Source organism: Leishmania major, chromosome 36 (genome assembly GCF_000002725.2).
Source record: "Leishmania major strain Friedlin complete genome, chromosome 36".
NCBI classification, from domain to species: Eukaryota; Euglenozoa; class Kinetoplastea; order Trypanosomatida; family Trypanosomatidae; genus Leishmania; species Leishmania major.
This window is the reverse complement of record NC_007287.2, coordinates 2,339,597-2,351,983: the sequence shown is the minus strand read 5'-3', so window position 1 is coordinate 2,351,983 and position 12,387 is coordinate 2,339,597. Positions and strand designations below refer to the sequence as shown.

At 58.0% G+C, this 12,387-nt stretch overlaps 3 protein-coding genes across 3 annotated transcripts; all 3 read left to right on the top strand.

The window, feature by feature from the left end:
• Nucleotides 1-785: 785 nt before the first annotated feature.
• LMJF_36_6100 (conserved hypothetical protein) lies at nt 786-2,459 on the top strand (the record flags this gene model as incomplete). The annotated part of the gene is made up of 1 exon (XM_001687146.1): nt 786-2,459. The coding sequence occupies one exon, from the start codon at nt 786-788 to the stop codon at nt 2,457-2,459; it is 1,674 nt and encodes a 557-aa protein (XP_001687198.1).
• Nucleotides 2,460-5,796: 3,337 nt separating this feature from the next.
• On the top strand, nt 5,797-7,395 carry LMJF_36_6090 (conserved hypothetical protein; the record flags this gene model as incomplete). The annotated part of the gene is made up of 1 exon (XM_001687145.1): nt 5,797-7,395. One exon carries the CDS (start codon nt 5,797-5,799, stop codon nt 7,393-7,395), a length of 1,599 nt encoding a protein of 532 aa, XP_001687197.1.
• Nucleotides 7,396-10,249: 2,854 nt separating this feature from the next.
• Nucleotides 10,250-11,494, top strand: LMJF_36_6080 (putative rab-like GTPase activating protein; the record flags this gene model as incomplete). Its single annotated transcript, XM_001687144.1, has 1 exon — nt 10,250-11,494. The coding sequence occupies one exon, from the start codon at nt 10,250-10,252 to the stop codon at nt 11,492-11,494; it is 1,245 nt and encodes a 414-aa protein (XP_001687196.1).
• Nucleotides 11,495-12,387: the final 893 nt, after the last annotated feature.

Here is a 12,387-nt window from a genome sequence, read left to right as displayed (position 1 = left end):
GTTTGTTCGCACTTGTGTAGCCTCACTGCGCTCTCGCACCCACACACCGTCTCGCCCGACTCTCAGTGCCTTCTCTTTTTTGCGCTACCCGTCCGTTCTTCGCGTGAGGCACCCTGGTCACCTCTCCTCATTTCGAGTCTTCCCCACACACGCTGATCCATTCACACGGAGGCACGTACAAGCTCTCGAGCCTCACTAGCCGCCGAACATTGGCGTTATCTTCAGAAAGTACTCCTGGGACGTGTGCACACCGACACACCCCTGCTCCCTTCCAGTATCACACAAGGCGTGCGCTGTCACTAGAGGAGCTCAGGTGGTTAGCGTATCGTTCGAACTGTTCGCGCGCCCCTCCGTACACCCACCGCGTCTCCCTCGTTTTGGAATCGTGGCTCTAAGGTGCGCGAAGCGAACGCGAAAGAGGGCGTTGGCCGGCTCACCGTTTCGCTTGGGCGCTGTTTTGTTCGTGCGCTCGAGCGCCACACACTCGGGCTCTCATTAGACAGCCGTTGGTGTGCTCTGCCTTCATCTTGGCCACCGCTGAGTGCGCACGCACGCATCCCACGGCGACGGTGGCAACACTACCCCCCTTCCCGAACACACACACACACAAAAAAAAACAAAAGCGCGCACCCTTTCAATCAAACAGGCAGGCGAAGGTGCACTGGTCCCACGCTCGCCTTCCGCCTCCCCCCTCCCCCTTCTCTTTCGCCTCACGGCGCATACCTTCAGATAGAGGTTTTCCTCGGTTCTTCTCTACCGCACACGCTCTCTCCTTTTTTCGTCCGATGACCGAGGTGCTGAAGAAGCAGCTGGCCGACGCCAAGGCGGCGTTCTATGCCGGCAACTATGCCGATGCGGAGAAAGTGCTGCGAGCAATGCCGCAGGAGGACATGAAGGTGCAGCACAACTTAGTGATTGCCCGCTACCTGCAGCACCAGCTGACGAGTGAGCAGGCTTTGGCAACTCTGCGCGCAAGCGCAGAGGGCACCGGAGAAGACCCTAACATCAAGGCACCTGCCCTGATGCTGCAGTACGAAGGCCACGAGACGGCAGTCTACAACCAGGCCGTCCTCTACGCCCGCAGCGGTCAAGCGCATGAGGCAATGCTGCTGCTGCGCCGCATTCTAGAGAACGCGCAGGACATAGCCTTGTCGACCTTGGTGCACAGCCTCTGCCTGTTCCACACCCTCACGAAGTCGGTGCGCAAGACCACAAGCCGCATGTCGAGCCGGCACGATGAGGAGTTAGTGCAGAGCGTGCTCACGCCCAGTATGGAGAAGCTGCGTGTGGTGCCGGAGTTGATGAAATTGGTGGAGACAGCTTTTGCCGATTCCAGCGGACTCCATGACGTCTTTGCGAACGCGGAAAATGATCCGGCGAAGCAGGCAGTCTATCTCAACAACCTAGGCGTCTTTTCCCTATCGGAGGACAAGCTTAACGTGGCGAGTCTGTGTTTCGCCAAGGCAGAGAAGACGGCCGCGTCGAAGCCAGCGGGGCAGCATATTCTTCGACCGATTCAGTACAACGTCGGGTTGTGTGCGCTGCTTCGGGAGGACTACGAAGGCGCGCTACATGAGTTCCTTGCTGTGCAGGACTCGATGAAGGCGTCTGCTGTCTTCTGGGTGCGCTGCGCGGAGGCGGCAGTGTCGTGTGTGCAGCAGGAAGGCCGCAAGCAGCGCCGCGCCGACTACGAGCGACAGCAGAACACCTTCAGTGCGATGCTGCAGAGCGGCAAGGTGTACTCGAACTTCGAGTTTATGCTGCTGCCAACTGCGACGAGTGTGCCTGGGCCGGCGGCTATCGAGTCATCGAGAGAGCCGACGGAGAAGGCCGCCCTGGAGCAGATTGCTACGGCGGCCGTGCAGAATGCTCTCTTTCTGCTAGTACCCAAGGGCCACACATTCAGTAGCGTGGTGGAGGCGTTCCCCCACGAAGAGGCCCTTCTGCAGTACGCCATGCTGTATTGGGTGGCCCTCGAGCTGAGCCGCCGCAACTACATGGCGGCGGCAGAAGCCGGCCAGGAGCTGCTGAACGCCCATGAACGCCATCCGCTGCCGTCGAACCTACATGCGACACTGCTCATTTACGTAGTGGAGGCCCTCGTGCACCTCAACGACCAGGATCGGGCAATGAAGATTCTTCGTCGGGCATCGCTCTCATCCCTTGTCACGGGGTCCAGCAGCGACCCACTCGACGCGGCGCAGCGTAGCCGCGTAGAGGCACTGTTCGTGAACTTGACCATCTCGCACATCCTGACAGGTTCGTGGAACCAGGCGCACTCGATCATGGAATCGCTGCTGCGCAAGATCTACGAAGCGGCCCCCGCCGGCACCGCAGAGTACATGCCAGAGCGCGGCACGATGTTCGCGTACTGCATCTTGGAGGTCTTCCTTGAGCTGGCGCAGGGCAACCAAGAGAAAGCTGCAGAGTGGATGCTCAAGATTACGTGGGCCATCTAAAGGTAGCTGGGTCTCATGAGGTCGTCGTTTTCGGAGCTGCGCTTGCTTGCGGCGAGCTCTTTGCCTCGACGTTTCTTTGATACACTGATGCCTCCAGCCCTCCTTTACGAGATGTGAGACCGAGCGCTTGCGCGGGCTGGCAAGGCACGCTGACATGGGCTACCGTAACGCAAGCGAGATGCAGCGTTGTACCCACTCCATGGGAAGACGCCTGCCATCACCGTCTGACACAAGATCCCTCCCCTCTCTCTCTTCCTCCCAGGCGCGCACACACTCGTTGGAGAGCACGACACCCTCCCTGTCCGCATTACTCTTCGTCGACTCCATCGCTTTCGTTTGACGAGGCGCACGCGCAGCGGGGGATCATCTTGCAGGCGCCTCTTTTTCTCGTCTTCTTTGAAGAATGTTGCCCCCCACCCCCTCCCTCTCTACGAGTATGCGTTTGTGTAACGTTTGTACAGCGCCTGTCTTCAGAGAGGTCTTCGTTTTCCAACGTTGTCGCGTTTTGTTCTTGTGCAGAGTGCTCGCCATGTGTGTGCGTGCCTGCTCTGATGATGGGAGAGGGGGTGGAAGGAGGGGCGAATGGGCTGTGTTGGGCTATGCACCACCTGTGCGTGTTTGCGGTCTTCTTCACGGGTACCCCTGCGTTCCTCGCAGAGGCGACACGCGGGTGCGTTTTTTTGCGTGCGTGACCAGAGAGCTCGTCGCGCATGTGTTGTGGGATGTAATAGTCGCTGAATGTTGCCTTTTTGTTGTTGAAGCTATTATTGTTGTCCCTGTTCTTGTTGTCAGCCTCTTCCCCACCCTCCCCCTCCCTTTGGGCTCTGTCCCTTCTCTGTAGCTCTTTCACCTCTTATTTTTTTTTTGCCGGAGTTGTGCGTTGGTGAGAGAGGAGGGTGGCGGGGTCGTCATGCTCGGCGGGCTCTTCCATCTCCGGTCGTGGCTGCCGGTGTGCGCTAATAACTCCTCTACCCGTTGCGTGCGCTGCGTCTCGTCGCGTTTTTTTTGTGTTCAATTATTTTCGCTGTTATCGGCATTCTGTTGTGTCTGCGTTCTCTTCGCTTGCTCGTGTGTGTGTGTATGTGTGTGTGTGTGTTTCTGTGAGTGTTGGTGTGTGCTTTCCTGTTTCCACCTTTTGTCGTTGTCAGTTGTCTGCCGTTTGTTCGTGTTGTCGCTCGCCTTCGCGCGCGTGCGTGTGTGTGGGTAGGTGCATCGATGTTTGTTGGTTCGACGATGCATGCAACTCTACTCCCTGTCCTCGTGGATATTCCATTAACAAACAGCGAAACGAAAAACTGAAGCATAAACGGACGCCCCCGCTGTCCCGCGCCGCGCGGGCTTGTGCGCTTGTTGTCTTCGCTCATCATTGTGTTGATGACCTTGACGAGAGTGGCGGGCGGTGGTCAGCTCTCCTCCCCCGTGAAGGTGTCGCAGTTGTGGGCGGACGCTGCAACTCTGGGCAAGGGGTGCCGGCTGCTGCGAATACGATCTCATACTTCTCACGTTCTCCTCGATGCCCATAAACCTCCTTGCCTACTACTCGTCTTTACACGGACCAGCACTACACGCTTCCTAACGTGCGCGCACACGGCGAATGGGAGCAACGAGAGGCAAGGAAAAAGAAGGCGACAACGGGTCATCAGCCGCGACCGAGGGAAAGCAGGCTATACTCGCCCCTGTTTTGAATGAATGCGCATGAACTTGCGGTGGTGCCGAGGCGATGGGCTGGCGGTTCCTGTGTCGCCAGTTTGGTTGGCTGACAATCGTGTTTGCGCACCCCTCCCCTGCGGCGCCCCCGCTTTCCCTTCCCTTCACTTACAGAGCCCTCGGTGAAGAAAGAACGGGCCTGCTCGGTCACGCGGCGATTCTGGTGTGACGTGCACGTGCTCTATCACTACTGTGGCAAGTAAGTGCTTCTCCTGTGCTCCTCTTTTGCCTTATTCCCTCTTCGCAATGCCTTTTCGTTGTTCGTCACAACCACCTTTTGGGTTTGGCCTGCTGCGTGCTGCGCTGTGTATACGTATCCCACTAGCCTCATGACGATCACACCTTTTCCATTCCATCTCGTTGTGCGCGGGGAATGCACGCGTCTGCGTATGCTTATAACCGCACGGCACGCACGCCGCTGAGTCATCGACGTCGTGATAGCGCATCTTCTTTTTTTTTGGCCAGGGGGGGTTGGCGTTAGCCTCTTCTTTTCTGCCTGCGGCGTTCTTCAGCTGGCGCGCGGACGCGCACGCACAGACGACGTGTTCTTTGGCTATGGCGACATTCACTGTGATCGGTGCCCTCACCCTTTTGTATGCCCTCGAGCATGCCGACGCAACGGACGACTTTTTCATCCCTCTCCTTTCCGTGCGTGTGAAGAGCATGCGTTTTGAAAAACAGAGAGAGCCACTGCAACAACAACAAAGAAAAACGTCGAAAACGACCACCACCCTCTTGAAGGGGAGGAGGGGACACCTCACGGGACGTGGCGCCTCAAGGTCCCAATCCTCCCACTCTCCGTGTGGGGAGATGAGAGTGATGTATAGTTGTTGATGTCGGTGGATAAGCCCTAGATGGTGCTGTGCGCTGGAGCGACCTGCGACAGTGTAAGCGTGTCTGTGCCATTCACAGGATTAGGCAGCGTGTCAATGCAACTCGACCGTATTCCACCCGGCCCTTAGACCGCGTACTGGTATGGGAAGCCTCTGCGCCACCGGGAGGGGGGTGCACCAGGTGGCGACCGGCATAAGAGGTGCGCCTGCGCGGCGACCTGCAGAGAGAGCAGGTGGGTAGTGTTTGGGGCAGCGGCCGTGCTCTCCGAGGACTGAGTCGGCGCATTTGGTGTAACGGGTGTCTACGGCTGCTTGGCAACACGTAGTGCACCCCTGTGGCAGGCCGGTGTCCGTGCGACTCTCTTTCTCTCTGTAGGTAGAACGCCGTTTCACGCATGCTGGATGGCGGAGAATGGACAGACGTTCGAAGGAGAATGAGGTAAAAAAAAAAAACTGCCTCTGGTACTTGCTCCCGTGCTTCATCTCTGCTCTACGCCGTTGTCCTTACAGTCTTTGCGCATTCACACTTCTCGTGTGTGATCACTCAGCCGCGCCACGGGTGCAGACGTGTGTCGAACCAAATCAAGGAAGGGAGAGCTGGGTTGTCGGCTGCCCTCCCGTTGTTGTGCCTTTTCGGGTTTTCCTTCCTCACCCTCCCTTTCGCTGCAGCGTGTCCCTCCACCAGCGGAGGAGTGTAGACGCTGCACTCTTCGTTTCACGATACATGCTGCAGCACTTTTCTCTATGACCCGCATCTTGACTACCTTGCGATCTTTCTCTCTAGCTGCATCATAACGATGAGGGTGTTGCGCGGTAAGGTGGGCAAGGTGGTGTTGGCGGCGGTTGGCATCCCTACCATCAGCGTGGCGGGTCTTTCCGGGTATGTCCACTACCGCCAACGCACTCGTCCGCCGCCTCGAGTGCTGAAGCCCCTTGTGGATGCGAATGGCAACCTCATCTTGGAGGGCCGCGTGGTGCCGCGCCCGTCGCGCGTCGCCGTCTGCTGGCGCTTGGTGGATTTGGCTCTCATTTTTATTCCTGTGGCGGCTCTGTACTTCATCATGTCGCTGCGTAAGGAGTGGTATGACCGGTGGCTGGAGATGTTGCTGGCGGCGGTGCAGCGCGCCGGCCCCGTCTTTGTGAAGATCGGCCAGTGGAGCTGTACACGCGAGGACCTGTTCGCCCCTGAATTCCGCAACATCTTCAAACGCTTGTACAACGAGGTCGACGTGCATTCGTACGAAGACACGCTGCGCATCTTGGGTGAGGAGCTGAGGTGCGACCCGCTCACGGTCTTCGAGTCCGTGCAGCGAGAGACCGTCGGCTCCGGCTCCATTGGCCAGGTGCATCTCGCGAAGCTCAAGAACTCCAACCGCAAAGTTGTCGTCAAGGTAATGCATCCGGACATTATTGAAACGATTGTGCTGGACTTCACCATTCTGGATAATATGGCCAAGAAGGTGGACGCGTGGTTCCCCCACCTCGCCCGCTACCGCCTCCCGTCGCTCTCCCTGGCCTTCACGACGCATTTGGCGGCGCAGCTGGACTTCCGCATGGAGGCGCAGAACCTCGAGCGCTTCCGCGAGAACTTCAAGTCGGAGCGCTACGTAGAGTTCCCTGAGCCGCTCATGTCGACGCAGCGGATGTTGGTGGAGACCTTCTGCGAAGGTGAGCCGGCAAACCCGGAGTTTCTCGCGTCGCTGCCGCCGCACGCTCGCGATGTGTTGGCGAACAAGGGTCTCAACACGTGGTGCAAAATGCTCCTGCGCGACAACTTTATCCATGGCGATATGCACCCAGGCAACATCCTCATCGACTGCACAAGCGATCCGCACGAGCCCACGGTCACCATGATCGACGTCGGACTGTGCCAGCAGCTTACCGAGCACGAGGGCGCTGTCACGCACGATTTGATGGAGTCGTTTGTGCGCTGGAACTCCAACCAGTGCGCGGACAGTCTTTTCGCCATGTCCGACAGCCAGCCGTACGCCGACGCGGACCTCTTCCGCCGCGACTTGGCTGATCTCTTCAAGCACTTCCGCCCGACGCGCAACGACGAGAACGCTGTCACGAACATTTTGCAGTCCGTCTTCGAGAGCATTCGTCAGAACAATGTGCAGATGGACCCCGCCTATGTGTCGCTTCTCTTCGCCGTCCTCGTGCTGGAGTCCTTCATCATGAACCTGAACCCGGACTTTAACATGGTGCGCCACACTGCGCCGTGGCTGGTGAGCGAGGGCCACCTGTCGAAAGGTGTCGTGAAGAACCTCATCAAGACGAAGATAGACAATCTGAAGCGTACCTACGGCATCGTCAGCGGCCGCATGGAGGACGACCTGCGGCAGGAGTTGCAGGACAAGACCACAAACTGGTGGATAAGCGGCAGTGCGTGGTAAGAGAAGGGCGAGGAATGTCGAGAGACGAAACAAATGGTGCCTCCCCACTCGTCTTGAGTCGCACTGACTGCTGTTGTGGCGGGCAACAACACTTCCTTCCGGCCATCCCCGTCACGTTGCGAGCTTGCCCCTTCGTGTGGCGTGGAAGGAGTGGCAGAAGGGCATGCTTGTGACTGCCTGCCGAACGGAGCGAGCGAGCTAGGCCGCCGTCCTCTCTCCTTTTTCTTTCTTTACCGCGTCTTCAAACATGAAATTTTGGCATGTGAGGCGAGGTCGGCGCCATGGCGCCGCTCACTTCCTCCTTTCTTACAGAGTTTTTCTTTAAAGGCGCGTTTCACAGTGTGTCTGTCTGTCTGTCTGTCTGTCTGTGCATGCGTGCATGCGCTGGGTTGTCGATCGGGCACTTTTGAGGAAGCCCCCCCCCCTCCCCACCCTCCGGGCGGCGACGTTTTGCGATGCAAGCGCGTAGGAGAAAGGTGATCGAATAGCAACGCCGATTCGAGTGAACACCTGTATGCATATACACACATACAACCATACGCCTTTCTCAGGCGTTTCACAGTTGCACACCCCCCAAACACAGGCAGAGAGCGAGCGCGAGAGAGAGGGAGGGTGAGAGAGAGAGAGAGAGGGAGGGACCATGCACCCCGTCTCTCGTTTCCTTCTTCCCCCCGTGCACTGTCGTCGTCCTCTCGCTCCTCGCCCTGCGCTGAAGCGGGTGCTAAGTCACTTCACTTGTGTAGTCCACGAAAACGCAGCAGCGAGTAAAACAGCGTCCACAGCACGAAAGGGGCAGGCCAACGCAGCGAGGGAGAGTTCAATCACCATCTCCTGTGCGAAGTCTCGTCTTTTCTCTTCGCTCGCTTCTCTCGTGTAGGCTGCGCCTTGGGCTTCTATTGCCTCAGCCACAGCCCTCCCATGCGCCTCTGTCGTCCGCCCTGAACGTACCGCTCCACCCGCTTCTTGTTCGGTGCGGCTTCTTCGACTTGAGCGCTTTTTGTCGATCGTGTCGTTCGTTCTCACTGTTGGCCACTCCTCTCGCTGACCCAAGTGCTGTTAAAGGGTTGTTTTCTGGTGGTGTCAGCAGCACTTTGCACACACACGCACACAGAGAGAGGCAGACAAACCCTCTCCCTCCTCCACACACACGCACACACACACACACTCACGCACAGAAATATGACGAAGCGCCCTACCGTGCGCCGTCTGTCTATGGTGAATGAGCTCTTTGGGGCTTCCTGCACGCCGGCGGTAGCATCCTCCTCCGATCGTGACCCCCCACCGCATCTGACGTGGCGACACTCGTAGTACAGAGAATGCCTCTGTTGTGCAATGAGGTAGTGATGGAACGCATACACGAAATTGCCTTGTGTCACCGTCCCCCTCACCGGTGGAACGCGGCTTACGAGAGCTGCTCCTATTTTATGCTAGCGGAGAAACGAGTTCGCTTTATCGCGACGACGCTCATAACGATGGTGCGTCAGTCATTCTGATATCGCGATCACACCCACTGCGACGTCTCTTGCTCCGCTTCCTTCGGCACGGCCCACGCCGTGCACTCTGAGGAATATCGTACGATCGTGGTCAGGTGCGTTAACAGGGGAGCGCTGCGCTCACCCGCTTTTGCCATCTGGCCGCGGTCGTACAATATTCCTCAGAGTTCGTTGTGTGGTCCGTGTGCTAGGAAGCGGTCCTAGGTCACTCCATGAAGAATGCACGTCGACGTCACGGTGAGGTAGCGCAAGTGCCCTCAGATGCACACGGAGGCCGGCGGCATTCTGTGAGACAGTCATGGAGATTGCAGCTTGCAGACCTCTACATGGGCGTTGCTTTAGTGGGGCTCCACGGTGCGGCTTATTGGTTGTGTTTTTTTTTTCCTTCCAGTGTCGGATACCTGCTTGCAGTGTGCGCCCCAAAACGTGCTCTGCCATCGTGTCGTGTCTTTTACACGCGATGCCAAACACGCCTGTTTTGAGCACACGCCTGCTCAGACAGCGCTGGCCTCGGGGGCCGAAGCTCTGCGCTTCTGTTCTGTGTTTTCGCGCTCTTCAGTGTTTCCTCTGAAGATGTGCTTCTCATTGTTGCCTCGCTACCTCCCTCTTCTCGCTGGGAGACCTATGCGCCGGTTTTATCGGTGACCCGCCGCGCTCGACTCCCTCGCTACCGCGTCTCCCCCCCCCTTCCACCACCGCTCTGCACTTTTTCTTCGTTCCTATCGCATAAGTGTTTCCGTCCACCTCATTTCTCCTCTCATCAACGTACCTCATCTGGGTCGGGGGGTTTTGCTTCCGCCTGCCGCACGACCGGCATGCTGAGAATGAGAGGGGGGCCTGGTGCACGCAAAGTAGACCCGCTGCGAAAGAGCAAACAAATCGACGTGCTGCGAAGCCCACCGCACATCCTTGTCGTTGGCGACGCTGGCGTGGGACTATCTACCGAAGATACGCTGTGAGCTTCTTCGGCACGATTGAGGCTTGACACGTTCCACCTGGCGCATCTGTCCCGCGCAATCATGTGCTAAAGCATCTGTTGTGGTGCACGCTCTTCCCGCTTCCTCGCTCCTCAACGAAAAGGACCCCCCTCCCCCGACACACACACATACACACACACACACACACACGCACTCTCTTCCCTTTGCCCCTCCCCCCCCCTCCCGCCCTCGCATGACGACGTGCTTGTCTGTTCGCCAGGGTACACCGCATCTCTTTCGCATAGTCGTTTTTGCTGTGACATTTTTCTTTTGTTCTCTTTCTCGTCATACACACGCCGTCACCGTCGTCACGGGTGACAAAGACACCCCCCCCTTGTCGCCGCCACCACCGGTGTCTCTCCGACAACGGTGGTGGAGGGAAGCATGATGATCCTTCCTCACGCCGAGGAAGTAGAGCTGCGCCGCGGGTCGTCGCCGGCAACCATCACCTCCACCACAGGGCGCGTAAACCGTGTCGCCGTGGACACTAGCAGCGAGGAAAACCAGGAGGCGGTCTCGCAGGACAGGCTTGAGGGCCGCGATGACGCAGGGAAGAGCCCCACTACATCCGCGAGCCCCGGTACATCCTCGAAAAAAGACCGTTTCCAAGCCACCTCCGCTCAGGTGAAGGGTGCCTTGAGCACTCCCCGCCGCGCCGTCTACGAATTCCACGACATGTTCGGCTTCCTCGTAACGGAGGAGGAGAAGGCCGCGGAGGACTACGAACGCCGCAACAACGGTTACAGCCGCGCATATCTGGACAAGTGGGAGTACATGATGACCCACTGGGCCAACGTGAGGCAAGACACACTGAAGAGGTACTGCAGACGCGGAGTGCCGCAACCGAAGCGGTGCGCTGTCTGGCAGCACCTGCTGCAGAGCTGGGGAATGAAGGATCGCTTCCCAGGGGTCTACATGCGCCTCCACAGTCAGCCACTCGACTCGAAAGACTTGGCGGACGTCATCGCGCGCGACCTCGATCGCACCTTCCCGACGAACCGTCTCTTCAGCGTGAAGTCGGGCCAGGGACAGCAGATCCTGCGCCGCCTCCTGCACGCCTACGCAAACTACAACCCCGGTGTGGGGTACTGCCAGGGCATGGGCTTCCTCGCTGCCACCCTCATCCTACAGGTGGAGGAGGAGGAGGACGCCTTTTGGGCCTTTGTCGCTGTCATGGAGAACGCCAAGTACAACATGAAGGCCGTCTTCGCCCCTAGCTTCCCGCAACTGCAATGTGCCTTTTACGTCTTCGAGGCGCTGATGCGTCAGAAGATGCCGAAGCTGTACGCCCACCTGCACGACAGGCATCCTATTCCCCCGTCTTTCTACGCTGTGCACTGGTTCATGACCATCTTTACATACCACTTCAACTTTGGTCTCGTTTCCCGCATCTGGGACATGTTTTTCTGCGAGGGCTGGAAGCCGGTGTACCGCATCGCGCTGGCGCTGCTCAAGATCGAGGAGCGGCGGTTGTTGTCCCTGAACACGGATACAGAGTTGCTGCTGGTACTCAAGGGCATTCAGGAGTCGAAACGTCCTGTTGAGCTGCTCAAGACCGCGCTCAAAATACGTTTCAAGAGCGCCTACATGAACCAGTTAATGGCTGAGTTCAACGCGCAACCAAGTTAGTGGGTGTGTTGCGGGGCGTACGTACGTCTCTTGGTTCCCATTCAAATGAGCTGACCCCGCGAGCAACAGACAAGCCCGCGTGGAGGTGCGCATGCGTCCACACGCGTACAGCTACGAAGACGCTCTGTATATTACTCTCTATATTTCTCTCTATTACGGTCCTCCTCCAGTTCGCGTCGGTGGAGCGGGGGCAGATGTGTGCCACAGTGCAGAAGTGGACGGTGTATTCGGTGTGAGCGGTACCCAGCTCATACACAGAGAGAGAGGCTCACGCGACGTTGCGCGCACAGTTGTGCCCGATGCGGCCTTTGTTGTTTTGGTAGTTCTCCTCCCCTTCGTCGTCCCCACGCCGATGTCCTGTATTTGTTACTACTCCGCTCGATTTGATGTTGCGTTGTCGTCTTTTTTTTCGCTTTCTGTGCTTGAGCTTCGCGACCTTGCAGCCCTACATCCACCTCCCTTCTGCTCTCATATTGCGTGTGCAGTGGTCGGCATATTCGCCGAAGGCCGCCGGGGTGGGTTGACGTGGCGGAGGTCGAGCAGATGGATCCACAGTCGCAAGACAAAGGCTACCAGCGCATATCTTCGTGTTTTCTGCTGCCCCCCCCCCCCTCCTCTTCTTTCCTCTATGTGTGTCATGAGAGCCGTGCTATTCGCGGGAACGATCTCCTCCTCCTCCTCTTCCTCGCGTCGTCGCCGTTGCCGTCCTTTGTCCTGCCGGTCATCGCGCTCATTTCCTCTGTCCACCCACCGTGTTTCCATCAGTCGTAGCATGCTGAGGGAGGGAGCGGCAGCCAGAATCAAACAGCAGCCAAAGAGAGAAACATACCGCACGCGCACCACGTGTATGAGGTAAGTGGCATGTGTTCTGTGCGAGAGCCGTGATGAAGAGA